This window comes from Chiloscyllium plagiosum, unplaced genomic scaffold, assembly GCF_037043375.1.
Source record: "Chiloscyllium plagiosum isolate Xiang-an unplaced genomic scaffold, Cpla_swu_hap1 HiC_scaffold_4, whole genome shotgun sequence".
Taxonomy (NCBI): domain Eukaryota; kingdom Metazoa; phylum Chordata; class Chondrichthyes; order Orectolobiformes; family Hemiscylliidae; genus Chiloscyllium; species Chiloscyllium plagiosum.
Window position 1 is genome coordinate 118,323,689 of NW_028270142.1, and position 25,445 is coordinate 118,349,133.

General features: G+C 40.4%; 1 protein-coding gene across 5 annotated transcripts in view; it reads right to left on the reverse strand.

Annotated features, from left to right (window-relative positions):
• The window catches only part of zfat (zinc finger and AT hook domain containing), a 148,624-nt gene that overhangs the window by 109,644 nt on the left and 13,535 nt on the right, over positions 1-25,445 (reverse strand). For 3 of the 5 annotated variants that reach the window (XR_015757035.1, XM_087986618.1, XM_087986617.1), the window contains exons 2-3: positions 19,943-20,223; positions 2,535-2,798 (exon numbers count right to left, since the gene is read on the reverse strand). Coding sequence is in view for 4 of the 5 variants with exons in the window: in XM_087986618.1 (XP_087842744.1) it covers positions 2,535-2,798; positions 19,943-20,223 (545 nt within the window). In the remaining variant the exon portion in view is untranslated. The remainder of the gene's footprint in view (positions 1-2,534; positions 2,799-19,942; positions 20,224-25,445) is intronic. The other 2 variants (XM_043687866.2, XM_087986619.1) reach the window with 2 other exon arrangements.

A 25,445-nucleotide genomic window follows, 5' to 3' on the forward strand; every position in this document is an offset into this window, starting at 1 on the left:
CCATTGCACAATCATCAGTGAACACTCTACTCTGGAATTACAATGAAGTTCTGGCCATTATTGATGTAGCTGAAGATGTTTGGGTCAAAGACATTATCTCAAGGAACTCCTGAATTGATGTTTGAAGACTTAGATGATTGACTCTAATAATTTTAACCATCTTCCTCTGTGGTAGGTATAACTCCAACTAGCAAAGAGTTTCTCCATGAATCCCATCGACTGCAGTTTTTCTTGAGCTCCTTCATGCCATACTCAGTCAAATGCTGTCTTAGTGTCAAGTGCAATCATATTCACCTCACCCCTAAAATTCAGCTCAAAGATTTATGGATGTTTACAGAATAAGGCGATTCGATCAAACCCGTGAGCACTTGTCAACATAAATCTGATTACACTAATCTCCTTTTCCAACTCTTGGCTAATAATCTCTCGGGTAGAGTAGGGTAACACAAGTGAATATCAAAACTGTTTAATTTTAAAAGAGTTTCATACTCCTATAATTCTCTGGGTAAAAAGAATTCTCTTCAACTCTCCTCTTAGCCTTCTACCTATTATCTTGAATCTATACCCCCTGATTATTGACCTCTTTACGAATAAAAAAAAGTCTTCTCACCCACCATATCTATGCCCCTCCCAATTCTATACACCTCCATCAGATCCTTCCTTTTGTCTCTGCTTAGACCAAAGCTGTATTTAGGTCAGGTGATGAGTAGGCCTGACAGACACAAACTGAGTGTCAGAGATTGTCCTGATTGCAACTTAGAGTCTGAAATATTCTGTATGGATTACGCCTTCAAGAGAGACTATAAGATGCCATATTTGGAAGGGGATCAAGGAATTTCAGAAAGACCACTTCAAAGTGAGAGATGCAACACAAAAACTTGCATTCTCACTAATCATCTCATCCCATTCCAGCAGAAATCAAATAATTCAACACGGACCCATTTAAAACCGGTGTCATCCTGGTCTATATTGCTTTTCTCAACTAGCTTGCATTTTTACCAGTAGTATAGTAGAAATGATGAAAACTCTCCCCCAGTGACTTAAGTTAAATATTTTAATCGAAGTATTTAAAGTATTTGGTGCAGAAATACCTTAGATATATCCACAAATTATGCAGTATTAGATCATTTCAAATAAGATATAAAGTATAGATGTTACAACTGACCCTAGCACCCATGCCTTAAAGACAGAAAAGAAAATCATTCATATTTTTACTATTGTTAGATTATTGCTTGAGTACTGCGACCAGGAAAGCATCAGGCTGCTTTTAACGCCACTGCAGTCAGTGATCACTCCAAATGCAGCTCACCTACTTAAGCAACACAAATGCTAGATAATTTGCAATGCCAGTAGCACTCCAAGGGTAAATCTCAAAAAAAAGATGAGGTACATAGAGGGGAACACAACAATTGACTGCCTCGTTCTTCATAACCCAATTTCTTCAGAGAACATAGAACATTACAGCGCAGTACAGGCCCTTCAGCCTTCGATGTTGCGCCAACCTGTGGAACCAATCTGAAGCCCATCTAACCTACACATTCCATTCTTGTCCATATGCCTATCCAATGACCATTTAAATGCCCTTAAAGTTGGCGAGTCTACCACTTTTGCAGACAGTGCATTCCACACCTCTACTACAATCTGAGTAAAGAAACTACCTCTGACATCTGGCTTTTATGTATCACCCCTCAATTTAAAGCTATGCCCCCTCTTGCTAGTCATTGCCATCTGAGAAAAAAGGCTCTCACTGTCCAACCCTCTGATTATCTTATATATCTTAATTAAGTCACCTCTCAACCTTCTTCTCTCTGACGAAAACAAGTCCCTCAAGTCTTCAAGTCCCTCAGCCTTGCCTTGTAAGACATTCCCTCCATACCAGGCAACGTCCTAGTAAATCTTCTCTAAACCCTTTCCAAAGTTTCCACATTCTTCCTATAATGCAGTGACCAGAACTGTATGCAAGATCTTTGCCAGAACTTGAAATAAAAAGATGGCCCCTGATTTATATATTTTAATTTTAACACCTACTTTTTAAAGTGGCAGCAATGGCTTGACCATACTTCAAATTGGACTTGCCTCAAAGGTCTTTGGGCTGCATAAAGCTTGCGTCCAAAATTGGGCATGCGGCACCCATTTAATTCTCAATAGATGACACCATGAAGCTCAAAATATTAGCCCACTGTCTCAGGCATACCATCAAAGAATGATCATAAAGTAAAAATCAAATACATGGTATCAAAGGCATATCTCTTGTTATAGAGATATAGGATGTTGTATAGTTTGAGGGGCACCACTCTTAATCAAGCATGGGCAAAAACAAGCAGGCAGCTCTCAATGAACCACCACATTGAACCTGTGCCACTGACGTCATTCCAAACCACACCTCAAATTGTTTCACCTCCACTCCCGATACATAAACAACATATATAATTCAAATCATATCCAACAGAAAAATAAAGTACTATCCCAATCTTCAAAAGTAGAAAAATACAATACTGAATGCAGTGTAATGTTTGGTAATGAATAGCTATTACCATCTTCTGCTTCTTCTTCTTCTTCTCCATCATCCTTCAGAACAACAAAGCAGCGATGTTTCTGCAGCTGTCTCCTGTTCGAGAATTTCCGACTGCATTTCCTACAGTCCAAGCTATCAGACTCCTCCAATTCCTCCTCTTCTTGGTCAAGTTTATTCTCTGCACTCAGATTGCAATTGCCAGCTTCTCCTAATTCCTCTGCTTCAGTGTAGAATTTTTTCTTTGAACCTTTGGGTCTTCCCCTTTTCCTTTTCACAGCTGATGCTTAAGTTAAAACAGAATTACAAGATAGGCAATCAGAATTGTCCATAATTACTGAGATTGCAACTGATATTTCCATATTATAGTGAACAAAGGTGCAATATCAGAGAGACAGACAGTTATTCTTATAAATCCCCATTCCAATTTAGGATAAAAATTGCAACTACGGTGGCCAGTGCAGACATGGAACTATTTGCCACCTCACTTAAGATTTTTAACTCTGTGGCCTCAATCACATTTATCATGTACTTATAAATTTTGACTATTTCAGTTTTAACTTAGTCACTAAAGGTAAGGTAAAGTTGCCATTGTCCTACTTAACTATAGGTTGTTCTCTTATTACAGAATGATGACTAATGGTGGTTTAACCTGAGAGTCACCATGCGTCAGGCATGGGGAGAAGTTGAGAAGGGTCATTCAGTGTGGGATTTGATTCCATGCTGTTGGCGTCACTCTGCATGACAAATGACCTCTATGACACTCCAAATATGGGAGCAAGGTATCTTCATCCTTCATAAGTAGCAACACTTACTTCTTTTACCAGCATTTAAAAACTGGAAAGAATATCCCCATTCTCCATTTTAACACTGTAATTCCACAATTTTCCCCTCACTTATCATCTTTCTTCCATTCCTTATGATTGTCCTCAATCTTATTTGCTGTTTCTTGTAAGTTTAGGTTCAATCTCATTGTTTATCAAGAGTCTTGTGCATTGATCCTTTTTGTCTTAAATAATATATTGTAGGCAATGGGATATATGATAATGCCAATTTTTGGTGGTAAGAGTTTTATCCTTTACTCGACATTGAAGTCAATTTTCCTCTATAAGAAATGTTTTACTCATTTCAGAATTCATCTCAGAAATACATATTTTACTCAGCTCATAACTTGGCACAAGACAGGCTATTGGCCATGTTGTCAATAAGATGTGCAGAGGTTTAAGACACACCCACTGTTTAGCAAAGTAAATACATATTATATTTATAATTTCAAAATAGGCTGCGTTCCCATAGAAGCTTCTAGCACATTTATGTTTTTAAAAAATGGATACTTAAAATATAGCTAAGATGGTTGACAAATGATCAGGTAATCTTTGCAACTTCAACAGACTGTCTCAATTTTCCAGAAGTTCCTACCTGAACTATCCCAAATAGGAAATTCTACTTTACCAACACCACTTTGTATAAAATAAATCTGGCATTTTTCAAAGTTTACTTCAAACACACAATTAATAAACTTCCAGACTATACACTTTGATTTTTAATTTACCAAAAGACAGCTGACAAGACCAGTTATCCACAAGAAAATTAAAATTACACACTATTACCTAATATGCAGTGATCACTTTAGATTTTCAAATCATTGTGCTTAGTCAATACCAGTATCATTCATGTGTTCAAAACCAGCTTGAGATAATGAGCTTTCATATAAAAACTCAGAAAATCCTTGGTAGTCTGCAGAACCCAAATGGGGAATGTCAGAGTATACCTGCCTTTTCAGAACCTATAGGCTGTTTGTAAAATCATTAAATGCCTCCCAGCTTCATTCTTAAACTTATTTCACATGTAAAGAAATCTGACTTGCTGATGCAAAATATTTCTTTAACTGCAAGGCCTCAATCACATTTACCATGTACTTAGAAATTTTGACGCTACTTTTAAGCTAGTCACTAAAGGTAAGGACATCTTGTGAGCACTAGGGAGAAACAGAAAGCTTGATTTACAGCTCTGGATTTCAGATTTCTCTAATCAATTGCACAGTGTTTGTTTACACAGAGATTAGAAGTTTCAAGTATTTACAGTTTCTGCTATTGTTACTTCCCATGGTCCATATCTTTAAAAGGGAGAAAGAAAGAAAGTGCAAAGTAATAAATGAATTACTACTGTCACTGCATTACTCATTAGTTTTGGATGGTGAATGGAGGTTGAGTAGGCATGGAAGTTCCTTATCTTGTGGGATTTGAGGAGGGTAGTGGGCATATTTTGGAATCAGGGATGGTGCAGGTAAGCCTGGGCAGTGGGTGGAGACATGACCTTCTGAACTTATATTTGAAAAGATTCCTTCATACATATTATGGTTCATGATATCTCTGAGTTAGTGTAAGTCACCCTTTGAAACGCCAGCCTGACTTCATGAAAATTGTAGCAAAGAAAGAAATATGCCTTATATCCACAATGGAAATGGTTTGGTCAGGAATGCAGGCTAGCAACCTGAAGCAGAATGCAATTGTAACAGGTGCTCCTGAAAATCAGAAACACCAGGAATGGAGTCTGGAATCAGGACACCTCCATTTTTAAGAGCTCCTTCCCCCACCCCGCCTCAACAGGAGTCATAATTTTGCCCTTGAGGGCTCCTATTGATGTTTTCTTGAGGGTTTAATTTGGGTTTTTGGAGCTACTTTTTCATTCTCACTAATGTATTATTAGGTAATGCAGTCATATGGCACATTTCCAAATTTTCATGTCTCCGAGTCAGCAGAGTTAATGGAGTTTAGAATTGTTCTCTTCATTCCATTCTCTCCTTATAGAAATTTCCCACATCCATGTTATAGCTCTCTACCACCTCCAACTTCTCTCCTACAGGTGGAGCCTGTTGAAGCTACAGCTATATCCAACACCTATGCGGATAAGAGAAGGGTGTTTGTATAAGTGAAATAGTCTCAGTGTACAGAAAATGTCGAGGAGGAAAGCTCATTACAGTGAGTACGTTAAGAGTCTTTGTTGAGGAGAAAAGCATTGAAGGGAATACACCAAAGGTCACTCAACCTTTCAAGCACCACAGACTGCATGGACATATCAACCATCCCTGAACCCATCCCAAGTGGAAGCTATTCTTCCTCAATCATGAGGGAGGAGAAGGAAAATAAGTATAAATTAAATACAGTGCACATTAGAATTTATACTGAACACTCAAGCTACTTGAGAATTTTATTTTGCTGTACAATGATAAGGTACAGTAAAAAGCTTTACGCGGTGAGGCAGGTTGTCTTCCAGGCCAGTGGATGTCGACATAACAGTCAGTTCTGTTTCTTGTTTATACTTCAGGTCTGGACCTTGTTACTATCTGACCATCTTATTAGCAGACACGTTTTTTGGCGACCCTGCGACGACGTTTACATTTACTGCGCTTTCGCACTTTTCGTCGCTTGGAACACATCGCTGTGCCTGAGCTTCAAGGTATGTAACCATTTTGTTGTGTCGTACATATTTATATGATTTACAATACAAACTGATTGTTCTTCACAACGTCAACACCATTGTGACATCATTTAGCTCATTTGTAAAGCAAGTTTCTAAGGCCCAAATATGGCATTTTAAGAGGTATGTAGCACTGATTATGATTTCAGTATGATGCTGCAGCCTTATTAGGAACTAGTATTCATCACTGCCATCGTCTATATCCTCCCTATTTGCAAAATTTATATTAGTTAAATTAAAAATCTGCAGAAAAAAAGCAGCCAACCACAAAGGAATGCTACTACACTGGCAAAGTCTAAGATACGACAATGAACCTCTACAAGTTTACAGGAATTTGCAATTGCAATAATAGATTATTAATTGTATTTGCCATTTTCTCCTTATGAAAGAAACACAGTTAGCTGATATGTATCCATTAATGCCCTCAAATTTTCTGGACAGTCAAAAATGGCAGATCAGATGGGAATTTTCATAGCGGATTGTCTTGATCTTAAAGTTCAACAAAATTTCCTTCAGCAGCACATGGAAGCTAACAAAAATCCCCTCAAGTCATTTGGTTTTAATGAAAATTCCAAGAGCCGGTTTTTATTTGCAACTACTATTAAAGCATTTTGTTTTCCAAATAAATGTGTATTAAGCATGCTAAACTTACCAATTACACTCAAGGGCCAGAAAATGAAAATGTTCACCGACAAAGAACCGCAGATTCTCATTCAGAGCCTGAATTTCCACAATACACTTATTGCAGCAGTTTGCTATATTCCCAAATCACATCCCCTAGTGGCAAAAGCATGCACATTCGTCACACAATTTAGTTTAGCTGATGTTTGGACCACACCCTTGTTACAATGAAATGTTAAGAACCTCATTATACCGCCATCAGTGGCTGCTGCAGCTCTTCACTGAATGGACAAGTGATTTCACCTGGCACTAGCATACATGCAGAGCACTTCAGAGAACATCTCCAGGACACCGGCACCAACCAACCCCGCTGCTCCGTGGCCAAACACTAACTCCCCCTCCCACTCTGTCAAGGACATGCAGGTCCTGGGCTTCCTCCATCGACACTCCCAAAGCATCCGATGCCTGGAGGAAGGACACCTCATCTTCTGCCTCGGGACTCTCCAACCCCACAGCATCAATGTGGATTTCACCAGTTTTCTCTTTTCCTGTGCCCCCATCTTATCCCGGTTCCACCTTCCAGCTCTCCTGACCACCCTCCTGACCTTTCGTATCTGTTCATTTTCCTTCCCACCCATCTACTCCACCCTTCTCTCTGACCTATCGCCATTACCCTCACCTCCACCTACCTAGCGCACTCTCAGCTACCTGTCCCCCTCTCAGATCATAGCCTGATGAAGGGCCTTTGCCCGAAACGTCAATTCTCCTGCTTCTCAGATGCTGACTGACCTGGTGTGCTTTTCCAGCACCACACTCTCGACACCAGCCTCTTGTCTACTTAGTCTCATGTTGGAAATTATGTTTAGGAAGAAGACAGTGATTAAACTAATCAGTCATTATCACTTTGGTAGATATTCAACAGAAACCATGGAGAATATTTTAATTTTTTTTGGATTCTCAACCAATGACTATTGATCGATCAATACATGACAAAACCAGATTATTTGTTTTTTTTTATTGTTTATAGGCCTTGCTGTTTGCATAATTAGCCAATGTATTTCCCTACATTGAAACAAAAAGTACATACCAGACTATTTCAAAAGGTGGGAGACAGTGAGGTCTGCAGATGACGGAGATCAGAGTTGAGAGTGTGTTGCTGAAAAAGCACAGCAGGTCAGGCAGCTTCCGAGGAGCAGGATAATAGGCGTTTCGCGCCGGAGCCCTTCATCAGGAATGATTCCTGATGAAGGGCTCTGGCCCGAAAAACCATTTTTCTGCTCCTCGGATGCAGCCTGACCTGTTCTGCTTTTCCAGCAACACACTCTCAACTATTTTAAAAAGTACCTAACAGACTATAAGGAGGTTGAACAAGACCTGGAACGAGCTTGCGCCATATAAACACCAGCCTTTTCAGATCGAATATACAATACAAAAAGAACCTATTCATTTATTAAGCTTCATAGAATTATGTAATATTCACTAGTCTAGTTAGAGAATAAATTAATTAACTCTCCTAAGCTGCACTATGCCTCAAAATAGCCAATGGTTCTCATGCTTCATTTTAGTGAAGTAAAGATGGAATTTTCCTTTCCCGCCTCTATAGAAACCATCTTCATCAGCTACCATAAATTATGATGACAGTGCCTTCTCCTCCAAAGAATGAATAACTGTAATTGAATGCTTCCCCTGCTTGTTTGATCATTTTAAAGATGCTATTTTAGAACTGCAGCAACCATTAAAGTGTCTTATATTTCTTTACTGATTATATAGTTCACAACCAAAATTAAACACTTAGATCTTTGTTGTCAGCATCACTGTTGGAAAAAGATTTTCTTCCACCCTCCTTTACTTAAGCATATTTTGCAATATTCCATAGCCATGGGTTTCGGTTCAATTCATTATCTTGCCCTATCATCATCTCATGCACAGAAAAGTGGGGAAAATTAAACAGGCATTCACTTGTTAGTCGCTGCTTTGCAAATGCTTGCTAGCATCAAGACATTCTGGCTACTGTATAAAAAAATCTAAATTCAGTGAAAAGGTTTGCTTCTAGCTCCTGCCAAAAAATGAAATAAAAATGCATGAGGGGCATAAACCAGCAGAAAATCTACAGTGTAACACTTCCATGTGTTTAATGGTTGTAAAGATCTAGGAATAATAAACACAGATTCTTGGTCATCCAACATTTAACAATGGGAAAATATTGTGGCTTTAAGAGCTGCTCCTTTTTAAAGATATTTCCAAGGTTGGAGCTGATTTCTAGAAGCAATAATTACTTTTTTATAAGCTACTGCATTGGCTTGGAACTTTGGGGAAAAATCAAAACAATGGTACTTTAAAAAAGGAGGAAGACAGACAAAGGCACTTGCAGTGTCCACATGGGAAGTGTTTCAATTGGAGAAAGAAACCTACACTGCTGTCTGACCCAGCAGTGAATCTGCACAGCTGCCTCTGCTATTTGATTTCAAGTATTTCTGGACATTTGAATTGGTCTAAGAAAAATTAACAAACAGTGAAATTCACAGGTGACCTTGGACAAACCTGTGTGGAAAAGCTCACAGCAGGGAGCAGCAAAGTGGCTTTTTAAAGAGTAACCTTACTGTTTATTTTGGAAGGCTAAAATAGTGAGTAAAGTGGGTTCTTTATTGATTATATGTTTATTGAGATCTGTCTCTTGGTTAAACTTTAAAAATATAAAACAGGTACTAATTTAGCCCAGAGCAATGTTTTTAGAGCAGTAAGACTATTTTTTGGGTCTATAAATAGTTAAGGTGCAAAGATGGCCTTTAGTGCAGTGACATACTCTTCCTGTCAGATGTAAGGATTAGGGACAGTTTCCATGATACTGATGATTATGTCTGCAGGAAGTATGTTTGGGTGAATCTCATTGGATGCATGGATTGGTTGGAGCAGCAGTTACAGGCAATGAGGAATTTACAGAAGCTAGGGGGCATGGTAGATGGCAGCTATAGGAAGGAAGAAAAAACTACAGATACAGTCAGGTAGATGGATTAGTACCAGGAAAGATAGGAGGGGGAGACTGGTCATGCAGGAGTCTCCTGTGGCTATTGCCATCTCAAACCAGTATGCTATTTTGGAAAATGTAGGGGTGTTGGACTCATGGGGAATGTAGCACGAACAGTCTGGTACCGAGACTGGCTCTAATGTAATGAGGAGTTCCAAGCAATTGATTTTGATAGGGGACTCTCTAGTCAGAGGCATAGACAGATGATTCTGTGGCCAACAAGGACAAATCAGAATGGTGTGTTGCCTCCCTGGTGCCAGGATCAAGGTGAAGGTGCAGAATATTCTCAAAGGGGAGTGGGGCTAGCAGGAGGTTGTACAATTGAAACTAATGACACAGGAAGAGAAAAGGATGAGATTCTGAGGAGTGAATATAGGAAACTGGGCAGCAATTTAAAAAGGTCTTCAAGGGTAGTAATATTTGGATCACTCCCAATGCCATAAGCTAGTGAGAGTAGGAATAGGAGGATGGAGCAGATAATGCCTGGCTGATGAGCTGGTGCAGGGAAGAAGGCTTCACATTTTTGGATCATTGGAATCTCTTCCAGTAGAAGTGACCTGTTAAAGAAGGACGGATTGTACTTGAATTGGAAGGGGACTAATATACTGGCAGGGAGATTTGCAAAAGCTGTTCAGGGGGACCCAGGAAGATGGTGACGAAAGAGATCAGTCTGAGACTGGTACAGTTGGGAAAGGGAGTGAGTCAAATAGTCGGGGCAGGCAGGAAGAAGGGCAACACGTGGGACAAAACAGAGAACAACACAGGACTGACAAATTAAACTGCATTTATTTCAATGCAAGAGGCCTAACAGGTAAGGCATATGAACTCCGGGCATGGTACATCATAGCAATTACAAAGACAGGTTCAGGGATGGACAGCAGTGGCAGCTAAATATTTCAGGGTATAGATGTTATTGGAAGGATAGAAAGGGGGGACAAGACATGAGTGGAGTTTTTGATTAGGGATAAGATGACGGCTGTACTTAAAGAGGATATTCAAGGGAATACATCCAGACAGGTCACTTAGGTGGAACTGAGAAATAAAGGGATGATCATTTTATTGGGATTGTACTATAGACCCCCCTCAACAGTCAGTGGGAAATTTAAAAATAAATTTGCAAGAAGATCTGTAAGAATAATAAGGTGGTTATAGTAGGGGGATTTTAATTTCCCAAACATAGACTGGGATTGCCATGGTGTTAAAGCCATGAATGGACAGAAATTTGTTAACTGCATACAAGAAAATGTTCTGATGCATTATGTGGATGGACCTACTACAGAACATGCAAAACTTTATCTATTTTTGGGAAATAAGGCAGGGCAGGTGACTGAGGTATCAGTGGGGGTGCACTTTGGGGGCAGCGGCCATAATTCTACTTGTTTTAAAGTAGTGATTGAAAAGGATAGATCAGATCTAAAAGTTAAAGTTATAAATTGAAGGAAGGACAATTTTGATGTATTAGCCAAGAATTTCAAAAGTTGATTGGGCTACACGTTTGCAGGTAAAGGAATGGACGGAAAATGTGAAGCCTTAAAAAATGTGATAACAAGAGTCCAGGGACAGTACGTTCTTATTAGGATGAAGGGCAAGGCTAGTAGATGTAGAGAGTGCTGGATGATGAGAGAAATTAAGGCTTTATTCAAGAAAAAGAAGGAAGTATATGTCAGGTATAGACATCAGAGATCAAGTAAATCCATAGAAGAGTATAAAGGTAGTAGGAATATACTTAAGAGGGAAATCAGGAGGGCAAAAAGAGGAAATGAGAAAGCCCTGTGAAATAGGGTTAAGAAGAATCCAAAGAGATTTTATAAATATATTAAGGACAAAAGGATAACAAGAGAGAGAATAGGGGCTCTTAAAGATCAGCAAGGCTACCTATATGTGGAACCACAGGAGACAGAGGATATATTAAATGAGTATTTTGCGTTTACTGTGGAGAAAGATATGGAAGATATAGAAAGTGGGAAAATAAATAGTGACATCTTGAAAAATGTCCATATAACAGAGAAGGAGGTGCTTAAACACATACAAGGGATAAATCCCTGTGCATCCTAGAACTCTGTGGGAAGCTAGACAGGTTCCTTGCTGAGATATTTGTATAATCGATAGCTAAAGGAGAGGTGCCAAAAGACTGGAGGTTGGTTAATGTGGTACCACTATTTAAGAAAGGTGGTAAGGAAAAGCCAGAAACTATAGATCGGTGAGCCTGACACCGGTGATGGATGAGTTGTTGAAAGGAATCCTGAGGGACAGGCTTTGCATGTATTTGAAAAGACAAGGACTGATTAGGGATAGTCAACATGTCTTTGTACGTGGGAAATCGTGTCTCACTAACTTGATTGAGTTTTTTGAAGAAGTAACAAAAAGGATTGATAAAGGCAGTGGGCATGATCTACATGGACTTTAGTGAGGCGTTTAACAAGGCTTCTCGGGGGGGATCCAAGATGGCGGCGACCCAGTAAGACTGAGTCTATAGTGCTCCTCCCAAGACTTGGGCACAGTGGGTCACCTACCCCCTACCAAGCTCACCAAATCATTTATAAATCATTTTTAATAGTTTAGTAACTCAATTAGTTGTGTAATATTACATTTAAGCAACTTTATCCTAAGTTAAAATGACTAAGGGAGCCCGCAGCTCTCAGCAAGCAGGAACCCCTCCCCCACACTCTCCAGCTGCAGCAGAGGCGTCCACAGCCGCCCCGGGGGACTTACCAACAGTAACAAGCCTTGCAGAAATGCTTTCCAAGCTTGACTCGAAGATCGATGCCTTTATCGTCGAATCCAGGAATCGTTGGGAGTCGCTCTCGGCCGCGCTGCAGAAGCACGACCGTGAAATTGAAGAAATTCAACGCCGAGTCGGAGGGGCGGAGCTAAAGGCCGCGACCTCGGAGACAACCGCTCAATCGGCCGTGGATCAGGTCCGGACTCTCGAGCAGCGAGTCCGGACCTTGGAAAATCATATTGACGACCTCGATAATCGAGGCCGTCGAAAAAATATTCGTTTGCTGGGCCTTCCCGAACAGGAAGAGGAAGGCCAGCTTACAGCATTCCTGGAGCAGTGGCTGCCACAACTTTTAAATCTGCAAGCTGGATCAGGCCAGGTAAGGGTGGAATGGGCCTACTGGGTAGCAATACGCGGGCCCGGCTCGAACCAGCCCGGTCCTGTTCCGGCTGCAGAGCTACAGGGAGAGGCAGATACTCCTAGAAGCCTCTAGAAATCTCGGAAAAGACCCCCAAGCTATGATCTACAAAGGATCCAAGATCATGCTATTTCAGGACTTTTCCCCGGATCTGGTTCGAAAGAGGAAGGCATTCGACGAGGCGAAGAAGCGTTTAAGGGACTTAAATGTACAGTACTCCTTACGCTACCCAGCGATGTTACGCTTTAACCATGAAGGATCTGTATATAACTTTGGATCACCAGAAAAGGCTAAGGAATTCTTGGACTCTCTTAGATAAACTGTAGGACATAATGGATGTTGGTCTGCCTTCCCCCCCCCCCCCGTTCTGGTTTATATCCCCTCCCTTTTTTTTTTCTTACCCTATTGCTTAATATTATTATGGGGGGTGGGGAGAGGGATTTGATTTTCTCCCCCCCCCCCCCCTTGGAGTTGTTTTCTGTTATTAATTTTATGTATATATGAGGGGTGTATGTATATGTGTGTGTGTGTGTATGTATGTATATATATATATGTATGTGTATGTATATATATGTATATATAAGCTGGGGGATTTGGTTAATGTTGGTGGGGGGAGGTGGTTACCTTATTCGATTTTACCTCTGTCTTTAGGAGCGGGGTTGTTTTTCCCTTCGTTATTTTGTATTATCATATTTAATTATTATTTGTTGAACTGGTAATTTTATAGTTATATGTTTATATATGGTATTAACATTACCAAATATACCCAGGTGTTGGTAGGGGTGGGGGTGGGGTGCTCACTGTTAACTCTAGCTTTGTATTATATTTGAATTTTCCTCATTTTATTGAGGAGTGCCTGGGTCAAGGGTGGGGCATTGGTTGGGAGAGGATATGAGGGATTTTTGGAGAGGAAGTGATGCCCCCTGGGAACAAGGGGGAAAGTCTCCACTTAGATACATTTTATATCTTTTTTATTTAGAAATAGTTTTTTACTGTATTGTTGTGGGTGTATTAAAGAGGGTTTATTTTTGTAAATTTTACATGTTCCATGCTCGGGATGTTCTGGATAGGGTTCCCCCTCCCGAGGGGTCTCGGATTGGCCCAGAGGATTATGGTTGATCAATTGGTTAAGTGGTGCACCTGGAATGTCAAGGGGAGTAATTCGCCACTTAAAAGGAAGAAAATATTATCAAATCTTAAGAAGGAAAGAGTTGATATAGCTCTCCTACAGGAGACACACCTGTCAGATAAAGAACACTTGAAATTACGACAGGGCAGATTTGATCAGGCCTTTTTTTCTTCTTTTAGCTCAAAAAGCAGGGGAGTTGTTATTCTTATTCGGAAGAATTTCCCTTTCAAAATCCTAAAGCAGATAAAAGACGAATCTGGACGATATATCTTGATTAAAGCTCTCATAAATGGAGAGGTATATGGGATTTTAAATTTGTACTGCCCCCCGGCACACCCCTTTAAATTTATAACGGAAGCCTTTTCAAAATTGATGGCTTTTGATGCCCGTCATATAATTATAGGGGGAGACTTTAATTGTATTATGGATCCGGAAATAGACAGGATTCCCAAGAGTACTGCAGGAGTATCTCCCAGATCTAGACAATTGATGGATCTGAACAAAGAATTAGGATTAGTAGATGTATGGAGATGTCTTCATCCACAGGGTAGAGATTTTTCTTTCTACTCTAATCCACATAAATGTCACACCAGAATTGATATGTTTTTTGCCCCCTCAATTTTTCTAAATTCCATATCATCCTGTAAAATAGGTAATATAGCAATTTCTGACCACGCTGCTGTATATATGGAAACTAAGGCGAGGAACAGTGGGACATCCCCTCGGCATTGGCGTATGGACCCCTTCTTAATGAAAGATAGTAAATTTGTAAAGTACTTCTCTCAAGAATTTAAAACTTTTTTAGAAATTAATTCAGGTACAGCTAGCAACCCGTCAATGATGTGGGAGACCATCAAAGCTTACACGCGAGGCTTGATCATCTCCTACTCAGCGACCCAGAAGAAATTAAAGGGAGAACAACAGCGTCTGCTTGAAGCCCGCTTAAAAGCGGCTGAAACAGCATACACTGATAGACCCTCTATTATTAAATTGCAAAGGATTACAGCTCTTAGGACAGCTCTAAATACTACACTTACTCAAACGGCTAAGTGGGAAATATTATTTGCAAAGCAAAGGTTATATGAATATGGCGACAAACCGGGTAGATACTTAGCATTTCTTGCAAAGAAAAAAAAGGCCCCTCAGACTATTATGTCTATCAAGGAAAGTACGGATATTTTGACTCATGATCATAAAAAGATTAATGCGACCTTTAGAAAATTCTATTCTGAGTTATATAAATCACACGATTGTGAAGATAGGACGAAGAGGATGCAGTCATTTTTAAAAAATTTGACTTTTCCAGACCTAACTCCGGAACAAGTATCGGTCCTAAATGCTCCTCTTTCACCCCAAGAAATAGTTGATGCAATTAGGCACCTTCAAAATGGTAAGACGCCGGGCCCAGATGGCTTTCAAGCTGAATTCTATAAAGAATTTACAGAAATACTGGTTGGTCCACTTATGGATATGTATAACTATGCATATAGTCAGGGCTGTCTCCCGCCTTCGCTGAAAGAGGCAAATATCTCTCTTATCCTTAAAAAAGGAAAGGACCTAGAAGATTGTACATCATACAGACCAATATCCTTGCTAAATGTAGATTTTAAAATCCTCTCTAAAACGTTAGCACTGAGATTAGAAAGGATACTGCCACATATTATAAAGGAGGATCAGACGGGGTTTATTAAGGGCCGTAGATCATCCAATAATGTTAGAAGGGCTCTGAATATGATTCAAGCTTGTCATCAGGGAAAGATACCAGGAGTAGTGGTTTCATTAGACGCGGAAAAGGCATTTGATAGGGTCGAATGGTCATATTTGTTTTACACATTGGAGAGATTTGGTGTTGGACAGGTGTTTACCAAATGGATCTCAACATTGTATAGTGATCCCAAAGCAGTTGCGGTTACCAATGGATTAGGCTCGGATAGCTTCAGTGTGGGTAGGGGCTGCCGTCAGGGATGTCCCCTCTCGCCATTGTTATTCACGCTAATAATTGAACCACTAGCAGAAGCTATACGAGCTGATCCTAATATAGTGACCCCAAGGATTGGTACAGGTAAACATAAAATTACCCTTTATGCAGATGATGTTCTTCTATTCCTCAGTAACCCTTTGATGTCCATACCTCGCTTAATCCAAGTTATTAATACATTTAGTGCATTCTCAGGCTATAAAATTAACTTTTCAAAATCGGAGGCTATGCCAATGGGTGGCCTTACTGTGATACCCCGCTTAGCGGACGGTTCCCTTTTTCCCTTTCGCTGGTCCCTGGAGGGTTTCTTATATTTAGGCATTTTTATTACCCCAGTATTTGGTCAGTTGTATAAGGCTAATTTTGTATATTTATTGGAAAGGATAAGGCAGGACCTCCAGCGATGGGGAGACCTGCCAATTTCCTGGTTGGGTGGAATAGCATTAATCAAAATGAATATCCTGCCCCGTCTCCTATATCCTATGAGAATGCTTCCGGTGATGCTGCCGAGGACAGCTTTATGTAAATTATACGGCTGGCTGAGTTCCTTTATCTGGAACCATAGGCCGCCCCTCATTAAGCTGAAGAAGTTACAGCTTCCACAGGCAAGGGGTGGATTGGACTTCCCAGATTTTAGGAAATATCAATTAAGTTCCCTATTATGTTATATAGCTGATTGGGTCTTGTCTGATCCACAATCAATCTGGTTGGACATCGAGGCTTCTCAAGTAAAATACCCACTTATTAACCTTTTATTCTCAGACAAGAGGAAAATCATTACAGATCACTGTAAAAACCCTATAATACTGAATACAATCAAGGCTTGGAATATAATGCGGCAAAATGAGGGTAATTCACATAAAACATCCCCCTATGCACCGATAGTGGGAGCATGGGGATTCCAACCGGGGTTAACAGATGCCACTTTTAAACTCTGGAGATCCAGGGGTATCTCATGTCTCGGGGATTTATTTAAAGATGGGGTCCTGATGTCTTTCGGACAGCTGCGTCAGAAATTCGGATTACCCAATGGAGACCTCTTTCGATACTTCCAAATTCGAGATTTTATACAGAAGAAGACTACGTTATTAGATAGTCTTTATAAATCCGATAGAGAATGTAGTGTCCTACGACCAGTGGGGGTATCTTCCGTCAGTAATATTAATCATTTGCTACATGATGAAGTATCGGGAGATATGGATAATCTGCTTAAAACATGGGATCAGGATCTGGGACTAGAAATCTCCACAGAAACGTGGAATGATATCTGGGAAAATGCTAGAAGAATTACTATTTGTAACAGAACCCAGGCTATCCAGCTGAAGATACTTCATAGGGCCCATATAGCACCGGTTCGATTGGCAAAATTTAAGGCAGGAGCATCTCCAATGTGTCCTAAATGCAAAATAGAGGTGGGCACTCTTGTACATTGCTTATGGACCTGTCATAAGATCCGTAGATATTGGACTAAAGTAGCAAGCACCCTGACAGAAATTTTAGGAACGGAAATAAAAGTGGACCCCGTATCTCTCCTCTTCGGCTTTTCGAACTTTCCCTCCCTGGACACTTACGGGAAGAGACTATTTTCTATTCTTTCTTTCCGTGCAAGGAAAAATATTTTGATGAACTGGGTGGCGGAGGGCCCCCCTGGACTTTCAAATTGGCACAGACTAATTATGGAATGTATTCCCCTTGACTTCCTTACAAATATGGTGCACCGAAAGACCGAATTATTTTATAAAATATGGCAGCCCTTTTTGAATTACATAAATACAGATATTTCGGCTATCCTAACAAGGGCTTTTATTTAATTGAGACTACAAACCTGGCTGGTCCGCGGCCCCTCGGGGGAGGAATCCCGCACGAATACGGGTTTTATCATATCTGATGTTAACACATCCCGAGCATGTAAGAGACTTAAATATACACCCTGGTTAGTTGTAGGTTAGATTAGTAGATAGTTGAGTTTTGTTTGTTTGTGTTTTTTTTTTATTTTCGTTTTTTTTTTGTTTTGTTGTTTTGTTTTTTTTTGTCAAATTTTGGTTATTGTATATTTGAGCTAATTGTATATCAATGTTTATATCTGAGAGTTTTGTTTATTTTTGTAAACTTGTAAAAATGTTAAATTTCTAATAAAAATATCTATAAAAAAAAACAAGGCTTCTCATGGTAGACTGGTTAGCAAAGTTAGATCACATGGAATACAGGAAGAACTAGCCACTTGGATATTGAACAGGTTCTAAGGTAGAAGACAGAGGGTTGTGGTGGACAGTTGTTTTTCAGACTAGAGGTCATTCCTAATGAAGGGCTTCGTCTCGAAATGTCATTCTCCTGCTCCTCCAATGCTGCCTGACCTGCTGTTCTTCTCTAGCACCACACTCTTCAACACTGATGTCTAGCAGCTGCAGTCCTCACTTTCTCCTGCTTGTGATCAGCGGTGTGCCACAAGGAACAGTGTTGGGTCCATTGATTTTCGACATTTATATAAATGATTTGGATGTGAACATAGGAGGTATGGTTAGTAAATTTGCAGGTAACACCAAAATTGGCGGTGTAGTGGATAGCGAAAAAGGTTACCTCAGAATACAAAGGGATCTTGATCAGATGGGCCAATGGGCTGAGGAGTGGCAGATGGTGTTAAATTTAGATAAATGTGAACTGCTACATTTTGGAAAGGCATATCAGGCAGGAACTTCACATTTAATGGTAAGCACCTGGGGAATGTTGCTGAACAGAGACCTTGGAATGCAGGTTCATAGTTCCTCGAAAGTGGAGTTGTAGGTAGATAGGACAGTGAGGAAGGCATTTGGTATGCTTGCCAATGGTCAGTGCATTGAATATAGGAGTTAGGTGATAATGTTCTGGCTGTATAGGACATTGGTTAGGCCACTTTTGGAATATTGCGTGCAATTGTAGCCTCCCCACTATAGGAAGGATGTTGTGAAACTTGGAAGGGCTCAGAAAAGATTTACAAGGATATTGCCAGAGTTGAAAGATTTGAGCTGTACGGAGAGGCTGAGTAGGCTGGGCTATTTTCTCTGGAACATCAGAGGCTGAGGGGTGAACTTATAGAGGTTTATAAAATCATGAAGGGCATGAATACAGAAAATGGACAAGGTCTTTTCCCCAGGGTGAAGGAATCAAAAACTAGAGGACATAGGTTTAAGGTGAGAGGGGAAAAAAATCAAAAGGGATCTAAGGGGCAACATTTTCATGCAGAAGGTGGTACGTGTATGGAATGAGCTGTCAGAGGAAGTGATGGAGGCTGGTACAAATGACAACAGTTAAAAAGTATCTGGATGGTACATGAATAGGAAGCTTTTACAGGGATATGGGCCAAATACTGATAAATGGGATTAGATTTATGTAGGATATGTGGGCGGCATGAAAATAGTTGGACGTGCTGTACATCTCTAAGACTCTATGACCATAGATAGAGATATATATACACACACAAACAAACAAACATAGGTTTTCTGTAGGACAGTATTATTGTAAAAACTTAGTGCTTAATTTTAGCTTGGTTATAAGCATGCCAGAGAATTGTGGTAACAGATCTTTAATATTAATTCTGGTTCTACATCTTTAGCCTTACTGATGAACTCTTATTTGGTTTGGAGTTTAACAAAACTGGGCGGCACGGTGGCACAGTGGTTAGCACTGCTGCCTCACAGCGCCAGAGATCCGGGTTCAATTCCCGCCTCAGGCGACCGACTGTGTGGAGTTTGCACGTTCTCCCCGTGTCTGCGTGGGTTTCTCCCGGGTGCTCCGGTTTCCTCCCACAGTCCAAAGATGTGCAGGTCAGGTGAATTGGCCATGCTAAATTGCCCGTAGTGTTAGGTAAGGGGTAAATGTAGGGGTATGGGTGGGTTACGCTTCGGCAGGTCGGTGTGGACTTGTTGGGCCGAAGGGCCTGTTTCCACACTGTAATGTAATGTAATGTAATCTAAATCTAGTCGTGTTATAATTCATTGTCTTAACTTAATAATAAAAAAAAGTTATTCAGGAGTAGAATCAAGAGTGACAACAGTTAGGCAAGACTATTTCAGGTTCCTACCTTCTTCATTTCTCTCAGTATTTTCAGACGCAGGAAGAGGCCGTAATGGAACAATAAGATCGTCTGAAGCCAGACCTTCCTCAGCATGCTTCTCAGAGACATGAGTTAGTAACTCATCTCGACTTGGGGAAAACAGATTGCACAGTTTGCACATGAAGATGGAAACCAGCTCTGAACATGTGGTTGAAAAAGAGAAAAGAAAAATAGTTAATGACAGAAAAATAATCAGCTTTAAGAAAATAATGTTACCTGGAAATCCGGGCTGGCTGCTGGTGAAAAACCTACAGAAAAAGAAATTAAAAATGAAAATGTTGCAGAATGCCCGAGAAACCCAGGGTTCATAATTTTAAGTTCCTATTCTGAAGTGGCAAATCATAAAATTTCAAGTCATAAGAGCAATGAGATTTCAAGATGAACTTTCTCAGTCTTTTCAATTTTATAATTTGGCACAAGACATATGGTAAAGAACAAGTGATTTAGAGTGGATGGGTGGGTTCACTTTTCTACCTGTTGATAGGAAGAATGAGGAGAGACAATGTGAGCTAAATAGTGGCATTTTTAAAGGTAACAAGAAAGACCTGGGAATTTTTGCACATTAACCTTTGAACCAAGGACAGGTTAATTAAACAGCTAATAAACTAGATGGAATCCTAGGCTTTATAAATATATGATTTGAGTACAAAAGCAGGCCTATCTAGAGTCATACAGTATAGAAATAGGCTTTGGCCCAACATGTCTATGCCAATCAATAAACACCAAACTAATTATTCCCATTTACCTGCACTTGGTCCAAAGCCTAAATATACCCTGGCATTTTTAAGTAGTCATCCAAATGCTTCTTAAATGTTGCACTCTCTCAGGCAGTACATTCCATGTGTCTACCACCCTCTGAGTCAAAAGATTTTTCTCATATCTCCTCTAAATCACTTGTTCTTTACCATATGTTCTGTCCACATAAGTCAGGATAAATACAACTCAGACAGTTACAATCCCATCAATCTACTGTCAATCAACAGCAAATTGATAAAACTTCTTTTTAATTTGATAAGACCCACTAAACCTTACCTTTAAAATTGGAGGTGCAGTGGACAGCGAAGAGGGTTACCTCAGATTATAACAGGATCTGGACCAGCTGGGCCAATGGGCTGAGAAGTGGCAGATGGAGTTTAATTCAGATAAATGCAAGGTGCTGCATTTTGGGAAAGCAAATCTTAGCAGGACTTATACACTTAATGGTAAGGTCCTAGGGAGTATTGCTGAACAAAGAGACCTTGGAGTGCAGGTTCATAGTTCATTGAAAGTGGAGTCGCAGGAAGATAGGACAGTGAAGAAGGTGTTTGGTATGCTTTCCTTTATTGGTCAGAGTATTGAGTACAGGAGTTGGGAGGTCATGTTGTGGCTGTCCAGGACATTGGTTAGGCCACTGTTGGAATATTGCGTGCAATTCTGGTCTCCCTCCTATTGGAAAAATATTGTGAAACTTGAAAGGGTTCACAAAAGATTACAAGGATGTTGCCAGGGTTGGAGGATCTGAGCTACAGGGAGACGCTGAACAGGCTGGGGCTGTCTTCCCTGGAGCGTCGGAGGCTGAGGGGTGACCTTATAAAGGTTTACAAAATTATGAGGGGCATGGATAGGATAAATAGACAAAGTCTTTTCCCTGGGGTCAGGGAGTCTAGAACTAGAGGGCATAGGTTTAGGGTGAGAGGGGAAAGATAAAAAAGAGACCTAAGGGGCAACTTTTTCACGCAGAGGGTGGTACGTGTATGAAATGAGCTGCCAGAGGAAGTGGTGGAGGCTGGTACAATTGCAACATTTAAGAGGCATTTGGATGGGTATATGAATAGGAAGGGTTTGGAGGGATATGGGCCGGGTGCTGGCAGGTGGGACTAGATTGGGTTGAGATATCTGGTCGGCATGGATGGGTTGGACCGAAGGGTCTGTTTCCATGCTGTACATCTCTATGACTCTACGGTAGTAATACTAACACCTCATCTCCACTACTAAAATTACACATTTTTGATCTTTGGTCTGCTTCGTGTTTCATCATATACTGGGCTATTTTTAAATGCTGTCTAACTAACTCATTTGCTCTTTTTAATCTCCCCTGTAAATTTGACAGGTAGTCCAAATATATAGTCTCTGAACTCTGACTCACCAATTCTTCCATAATTAATTTCAATGGTCATCTCACCTCATGCCCATAAACCAATTCAAATTGACTGAATTTGATTGATTTATTAGGTGCTTCCCTAATTACAAAAAGTACAAATAGAATTCTTTTATTCTAATCCTCCAGATAGTCTTGATCATAGGCTCTCAAAATGGTCTTTGAAGTTTGATGCCACCATTCTAATGCTCCCTGCAAGTACAGTGGATTTGAATTGTTTTATTCTGAAGCTATTCAACTTATTTGACTAATTTTGTTATAAAATTTGATCCTTGATCCAGTTGTATTTCTGTGGGTAGTCTGTATCTAGTAGAAAAAATTGAGTCCCACTTCTCTAATCTTTGTAGCCATGATACTTGGTAATGGAATGGTCTCTTGAAATCTAGTAGACACATCCATTATAGTCAACAACTATTGATTTCAATTTTTTGTTTTGGGTAGTGATACTATGGATTCAATTAAGACTCTTGTAAAAAGTTCTTCAAATGCTGGAATGGGTATTAAAGGTGCCGGTTTTATCACTGCCTGATGCTTTCCTTTTACTTGGCATGTGTGACATGTCTGGCAAAATTGAACTACATCTGTATGAAATCCAGGACAATAAAAATGTTTCTGTATTTTGGCTTGAGATTTTCTTAATCCCAAATGACCTCCAAATTCATGTGCTGCCCGTAATACCTCCTTTCTATACCCCACCAGTAGTACAAGTTGATGAACTTTTACCCAATTTTCATCAGGCTGAATAGGTGATGGTCTCCGTTTCCTCATCAAGACTTCATTGTAAGATAGTAACATTCTGGGATACACTCAGATTCTTCTTCTCTACTGGGTTTTTGATACAACTATTCTTTTCCTCTTTCTGTTGTAATTCAACTAATTTCTCTGAACTGAAAATTTCCACTTTTTCCTCCACCTCTTCTTGTTTTCTCTCAACCATTTGATCAAACATAGTTTCTGATAATTGAACTTCAAATTCTATATCTTAACGCTTTCATTTCTTCTCCTGTTTCAATCTGTGGATTTGTGACCTACTTACTAGACAGTCAGAAAAGAAATCTCAGCATATACCTCCTCTAATACCTCAGTTGGCTGATTTTCCACTGGTTTTTCAACCACAGTATGCATCATTCCCACCTATGATCTAGCAATGTGATTACCAAGGATGGACTGTGTTTCTGGAACCAAGAATTTTTCGATTACTCCTACCACCATTTCACTAGACTCTCCAGCCTCACCTTCTATAATGGAATATGGCTCTTCTCACCATGAATTTCACATATTACCATCTTTCCAGGCAATATTCCTTCTGAATTTCTTATCTTCTCATCTCTCCCGATCAAAGATTGACTTGCTCCTATTTCTCTTAAAGACTTAATTTCTTTTCCTACTCCTGGTACATGAGTAATCTTTATCCATCCAAGTAAATTTTATGAAGAGATCTGGCACTTTCTTCTCAACCAACCCCTGGCCAGGTTGTATATCCTTTTGCAGCTTTTTAGCTTCTCCTGGGCTTTCCTTTACTACTGTAACAAAACTCACCTGCTTATTCTGTTTTCACACATTCTTCATCCCAGTGCTTTTTTTTAAAACCATCAACATTGCGACTTCTTGTATCCTACTTTATTACAGTGAAAACACCTCAGACTTTTTAATTCTCTTTCTGCCTCATGGGTCTCCTTTTTAATCTATGGTAAACTATCTTTACTATTTTCAATGAGCTCTCCTTTTTCCTGACCACTTGAGGATTTATTTTCCCCAATTTCAAAAACCAAACTTTAATTATGAACGAACTAATAATAACCTGCTATTTCTGAGGCTAATCTTGCAGTTTTAACTCTCTGCTCCATGAATTCTCACTACCTCAGGAAATGAATTTCTGAACTCCTCGAAAGAAACTGCTTCTCTAACAGTGTCGTTTGTTTGATCAATTTTCAATGCCATTATCCATCTATCAGAGTTACTTTGTTTGATCCTTTCAAACTCTTTGTACATTTAACCACATTCCCTTCTTAGATTCCTAAAATGTTATCCATTGGCTTCTGACACTAGAGTCATAGAAATGTACAACATGGAAACAGACCTTTCGGTCTAACTCATCCAGATACCCTAAATTAACCTAATCCCACTTGCCACCATTTAGGCCATATCCCTCTAAACCCTTCCTATTCTATACCCACGCACATGCCTTTTAAATGTTGTAACTGTACCAGCCTCCACTACTTCCTCTGGCAGCTTAATACATAGATCAGATTAGATTACTTTCAGTGTGGAAACAGGCCCTTCGGCCCAACAAGTCCACACCAGCTCTCTGAAGAGCAACCCACCCAGACACATTCCCCTACATTTACTCCTTCACCTAACACTACGGGCAATTTAGTGTGGCCAATTCGCCGAACCTGCACATCTTTGGACTGTGGGAGGAAACCGGGGCACCCGGAGGAAATCCACGCAGACACGGGGAGAATGTGCAAACTTCACACAGACAGTTGCCTGAGGCGGGAATTGAACCCGGGTCTCTGGCACTGTGCTAACCACTGTGCTACCGTGCCGCCCACTATGACCTTTTAAATGCCCTTAAAGCTGGCAAGTCTACTACTGTTGCAGGCAGCGCGTTCCCCACCCCTACTACTCTCTGAATAAAGAACTACCTCTGACATCTGTCCTATATCTATCACCCCTCAACTTAAAGCTATGTCCCCTCGTGCTAGCCATTGCCATCTGAGGAAAAAGGCTCTCACTGTCCACCCTAAATAACCCTCTGGTTATCTTATGTGTCTCAATTAAGTCGCCCCTCAATCTTCTTCTCTCTAACAAAACAGCCTCAAGTCCCTCAGCCTTTCCTCATTAGACCTTCCCTCCATACTTTGCTAGTGCCAGAGCTCTCTGCCCACAAATTGGGTGCCACGTCTCTCACATGACAATACTGACGACATGTCAGAAAGTCCTTGATTTGTTGTAAAGCAGATTTTGACTTTACGAGGCCAGGGCACAGGTTGTGCTGTCTCCTTGATGAACGATCATTGTCAGAGGAAGCGAATGACAGTCAGGAGACGCCGCGGAAGTGCAGGGACACCAGACACCCACTGTCTCATTGAGACCTGGGAAACCACTCCCCGTGTGTCAGTGTCAAAGGGTTAATGTTCTGGGTGGGGCACCTTGGAGTGTGTTACTGCGCTAAAGGTACGGAGTTAACACTGCAATGAAATAACAAGCCACAGCTCATTCGACAACACAAGCTGGATGCTCAGATGTTCCAAACACCCGCAAATCAGCTGTTTCTGAGAGAAGAAGGTGTGAACTGCAGTGAGTTCACAAACAGGTTCACCACTATGG